The sequence below is a fragment of the Trachemys scripta genome, chromosome 21, assembly GCF_013100865.1.
Source record: "Trachemys scripta elegans isolate TJP31775 chromosome 21, CAS_Tse_1.0, whole genome shotgun sequence".
NCBI classification, from domain to species: domain Eukaryota; kingdom Metazoa; phylum Chordata; order Testudines; family Emydidae; genus Trachemys; species Trachemys scripta.
In genome coordinates, this window is record NC_048318.1 from 9,980,352 (window position 1) to 9,985,643 (window position 5,292).

Consider the following 5,292-nt stretch of genomic DNA (forward strand, 5'->3'; position numbering starts at 1 on the left):
CTTCCAAGAAGGAAAAAAAGGGAAACACAAAAAGAAAGAGGGAGCATTTAATGAGCATCCGCTTTCCCCAGATCTGCTCAGCTGTGACCTTGGGTGCTCTTCAGCATTGGAGGAATACATGGTGGGTGTTGTGGCTCCCCTCCAAGAGCAGAGAGCCCAGCCTGCTGTTGGCATTAACTGCTGGGGAACAGGCTGATACATAAGAAGAGAGGATTTCCCAGTATTTCCTACTGTTACATTAATGACCTTCAGAGCCTTCCAAATGTTAGAATTAAGCTCCTCACGGGGTGAGGACGTCCTACGTCCTGCCAGTGGCTAAATATCTCATGTCTCCTCCCTCCGCTTTATTTTGGGGCTGGGACGGGTGATGCTACCATCTCCAGCTCTCCTTGCCAAGCTGCCGTGTAAGTGCAGATGGGGAAGAATAAATGCAAAGCTAGTGATCTCTCGGATGACTCTAGAGCACTCGGTGAAAAGCCCCAGGCGGGGGAAACATCCGAGCAGATTAAACTGACGGCACGTGGTGTGACATGCAAGCGCCAGATTCTTGCAGTTCTGTTGGCGATGCCCAGAAATGAGACAGGCGCGCAGGCTACCGCACAACACCCCCCACCTCGCCTGTCGGGATTACTTTCAGAGCACAGGCTCACGCTGATCGTTGAGTGCATGGCTTGCTCCAGAAAAAGGATTTCGCTGTTATTGGAGGCCTTATTGCTCTGCTAGGATGGCACTAAAGGCGAGGCGGGGGGATGCGCCCTAGCTATTAGCTAGAAAGCTTTGGCATTATCATTAGTCTGGAGGACGGGTTCGGCGTGTCTAGAAGGATGCTGGGGCGGGGGGAAGACAGGGCAGGTGAGGCACCAGCCGGGCTTGACTCTCCATGGGAAGCTGCTGTCTGATGACGAGGGTGGGGGTCTGTCTCTCTGGCTGGGAGAGGAACGGAGGTGTCTGCGCATGCTTGGCTCGAGCTAGCGTCCCCCGGGCAGGCTGGGCTCGGTGCTGATGCTGCCGGGGGAGCGTGTGTAGCGGGGAGGCTGCCCAGCTCCACGGCGCTAGGATGCACCTGGCCCGCGGGAGGGGCGGAGAGAAACGCGCCTCCAGCCGGCTCATCCCAGGCCAGGGGCGCGCCCCGCCCAGCCGCCGCTGCTCCAGACCCTGCCGGATCCGAGCGCTGGGGCGGTCTGGGCGGATCTGATTTGGGGAGGGGTGGGACCCAGCTGCCTTCCCCCGGCCCTGACTGTTGCATTGCGTGCGCCAAGCCGGTCCCTCAGGCACTCCGCACCGGGTGCCGTGCGCGGAGCCTGCATCTCCATGGTGCGCTGCTCTTAGCAACAACCGCTGGCCGGGAGGAGGAGGAAGGGTTGCAACCGACCCCGGCAGGGAGCAGGCTGCCCAGCGCCTCCTGAGTGGAGCTGTCCAGGATTTCGCTCGGTGGGGGGCTGAGGGGTATCGATCCGGCTGCCGGGAGACCTGTCCGTGGTGCTGACGCCAGCCCCTTTGGGGTTCAAGCCAGCTTCTTGCATGGACTTCTTCCCACAAGAAAATGGCATCTTAAACTCACACTGAGCTCCCTGCTCCCACAACTCCCTCCCCCGTGTCCCTAGCTTGATCCCCGCAGACCGATCACAGCAGATAAGCACGGATCCGCTGGCACCCTGTTGCACCTGGGCACGGCGTGGCGTGGGGAGAAGGATCCTTTTTGGAAAGAGCCTTTATCCAGCCTGAGAAGCATCCCCACTAGGAAGCATGGCTGCTCTCGCCACGGGTTTCTGTCTCTCTTCAGTCCTGTTGGTTATATGGGGTAGGTGCCTCCATTCTTTGTGGGGTTGGATTGGGTTCCTCCAAGCAACCCTGAGCTTGGCTGCTGTAGCATGTTTCTCTAAAGACGTGCTTCTCCCAGAGAGCCTCCTCCAACGCGCGCTCCAATAAAATCCAGCCTTAATAGTGGCTTTTAGTTTGGTTGACAGAGAGAAGGAAATGGCATTGATATTAAGTTAATTGCATCAATTAGGATATTATTAAGTGGCCTTATCACAGAAACCGTGTTTTTCTATAGTAATTGTGTGTGCTTTACTTATTCTTCTTTACTCTTGTTTTAAAATACTATACATGTTGATTGAACATTCAGTGGTTCCTAAGGGACTGAAAGCGTATAAACGTAAAGCATGCAGACCATATGGATTGATGTTTTAAACCTGTTGCCTACTAATTTCAGCGGGTGACCCCTGGTTCATGTAAATCAAAGAGAATTTGTATTGCAATTATTTCAATTTACTTATGAAATCAGACAATTTTTACTGCAATTATTTCAATTTACTTATGAAATCTAGAGGGTTGTTGCTGCTTTTACAAATGTGGCAATTTTTTTTTTTTGTATTTTTTGGAAATGTCTCATTGGTGCCAAGAAATGTCCAACATGTTCTTTGGATTTTCCCGTGAGTGCTTATGCCAATGGTGCTGTCAAAGTCTGAATGGGAAATTACCAGAGGGACGTAGTCTTGCTAGTCCCAATATTTACCCCAGAACAACACAGTATTGAAATCCTGGCTTAATGAAGCTACTTCTGTATCATCGGGGCACACATATGGGCTGCAAGAGACCACTCTTCAACCCCCCGCCTTTCAACAGGCAGAAAGGTTTGACCCTGGCAGTCATTTCCAACCCTATGATTCTATGAAAGGGGATTTGAACCAATAGCTCTTCACAGCCCACCTAAGAAGCTGGCCGAGAGAGGGAGCCTCGCCCATTATCTGGCTGAAATAATATTTAATTAAAGTGGAATGGCTTCAAGAGGCAACACTGAGGGTGCCCCCAACACTGTAGCCCATAACCCAATGATTAGGGCACTCATCCAGGCGGTAGGTGAGCCCTTTTCAAATCCCTTCTCCGCATCAGGCAGAGGGGGAAATTAAGAACATAATAATGGCCATACTGGGTCAGCCCAATGATCCATCTAGCCCAGTATCCTGTCTTCTGACAGTGGCCAATGCCAGATGCTTCCAAGGCGATGAATAGAAGAGGGCAATTATCAAGCGATCCATCCCCTGTCGGTCACTCCCAGCATCTGGCAAGACCTTAAGGATGCCCAGAGCACGGGGCTGCATCTCTGACTGTCTTGGCTAATAGCCACTGATGGGCCCATTCACCACGAACTTTTTTAATTCATTTTTTGAACCCACGTATAGTTTTTGCCTACACATCAACTGGCAACCACTTCCACAGGCTGACTGTGCGTTGTGTAAAGAAGTACTGTGTCTGGTTTGTTTTAAACCCGTTGCCTACTAATTTCAGCGGGTAACCCCTGGTTCTTACATGGTGTGAAGGGGTAAATAACACATCCTGATTCACATTCTCCACTGCATTCATGATTGTACAGACCTCTATCATAGCCAACCTTAACTGTCTCTTTTTCAAGCTGAACCTGAAGCAGGACCCCCCAGCCCCTCCACATCACAGGCGAAGCCCCTAACCACTAGGTTAAAAGTTACACGGGAGGCCTCTGCCTCCTTCCCCCGGGTTGTTTTGCGGGGCGTTTGGCAGGTCCCTGACCATCTCACACGAAGTGGGTTAGGCACCTAAGTCACCTGAGGGGTTCCTAGCTGTGGCCAGCAAGCAGAGGTCGGTACCTGGGAGGGGAAGACGCTGGGTCAATTTCCTTCTCCCCGCCTGATGAGCAGGGATTTGAAGGGGGCTCTGCATTCTCTCAAGCGTGAGCCCGATACTGAAGTAAAGGCCAGCCTGAGGAGGCTCGCTCGTTGTAGCTTGTTGAGGCTGTGCCACGTTCATTCAGTAGTAACTGGCCAGGCCTGCTCCATGAATCCCTCTCTAGTCCAGTGGCTTGGGTACTTACCCAGCATGTGGATGAGGCAGGTTCAACTCCTTCCTCAGCTTGCTGAGAAGGAACTTGAACATTCATCTCCTGCCGCCAAGGTGAATGAACATGCAGCTGCTGGACTAAGAGGGGTTCTCAATGCAGCCTGGCTGAGGCATCCAATTTTTCTGCTGCAGTTGTTCCACTTTCATTACATATTCATTGGGTCGCAAGCTTAGCAAGGAGCCCAGTGTGGTCTAGTGGTTTGAGGTTGTGGTCAACCTGTGGGAAGTAGGGGTTCAAATCCCCTTTATGCTGGCTGAGACGGGATTTGAACCTTCATCTCTTACCTGGCAAGTGAATGCTCTAAGTGCTGGGTTAGGAGGTATTCCAATGTGCTGGCTCCCTCAGTGTTTCCTATTGAAGGTGGGCCAATGTCATTAGGTAATTAAACAGTCACTGGGCCATACTGACACTGCAAGTCCCTCTGTGGCCCAGCGGTTTAGATACTTTTCCCTACAAAGTGGCAGGTGTGGGTTCAACTCCCCTTTATGCTCCCTGAGAAGGGATTTGAAGGTTGATGGCCTACCTCTCAACCGAATGGCCTAAGTCCCTGGCTGGGGGTACTGGGCTGTGGGGTCTCCCTCGGTGCTTTCTGTTGAAGGTAGGACACATTCAGTCAATATTACATGAGAATTCGGCCAGGTGCTGTGCATGAGTCCCGCTGTAGTCCTGTGGTCTGGCTACTTACCCAAACAACAAAGTGGTGTTGGTTCAAATCCTTCCCTGGGATGGGATGGGCGTCTCAAACTCTTACCGCTCAAGCATTTCACTTTAACTATATATTAACCGGCGCAAGAGACACTCTCAAGTCCCTCTACAGTACGGGGGTTAGGGTGCTTGCTTGGACTGTGAGTGACCCAGGTTCAGATCCCTTCTATGTTGGTTTTGAAGGGATGGGTATCTCAATCTCTTACTGCTCAAGCGTTCCACTTTAACTATATATTAACCGGAGCAAGAGATACTCTCAAGTCCCTCTATGGTACAGGGGTTAGGGTGCTTGCTTGGATTGTGAGTGACCCTGGTTCAACTCCCCGCTCAGTGGGACAGGAGGGCCTGTGGGGTGTGAGAGGAGACACCCCTCCTAGCTCAGCAAGAGGCCTGTCACAGGGCCTCTTGCTCTTTTAATTAAAGAGGCTTTGCTGCTGAGCAGTAAAACCCCCTCTCTCTCTTGTCCACCATGATCAGGATACACGCCCAGGTTGTGGCAGACCCCAGGGCACTCCCCTGCTCTTTTGAGGGGTGTGAACTGGGGGCCGCCACCTCCTGGGGAGAGTCACTGGTGAGCGATCCCTGTCCGAATCCCCTCTCCGGCCCAAGAAGACAATGGCCTCTTGAGAAAGAGAGGGGGTTCGGACAAGGATGGCCCACCCTAAAGGACGGTCGCCTAGGAGGCAGGAAATCCCTGTGCAAATCCCTGC

The 5,292-nt window shown here is 52.3% G+C and overlaps 1 protein-coding gene across 1 annotated transcript in view; it reads left to right on the top strand.

Moving 5' to 3' along the window:
- The first annotated feature begins 577 nt into the window (after positions 1-577).
- SCN3B (sodium voltage-gated channel beta subunit 3) overlaps positions 578-5,292 on the top strand; it is a 20,816-nt gene continuing 16,101 nt past the window's right edge. Inside the window, exon 1 of the mRNA XM_034754545.1 lies at positions 578-1,801. Within this exon, the coding sequence (XP_034610436.1) occupies positions 1,747-1,801 (55 nt within the window). The 5' untranslated portion in view covers positions 578-1,746. The remainder of the gene's footprint in view (positions 1,802-5,292) is intronic.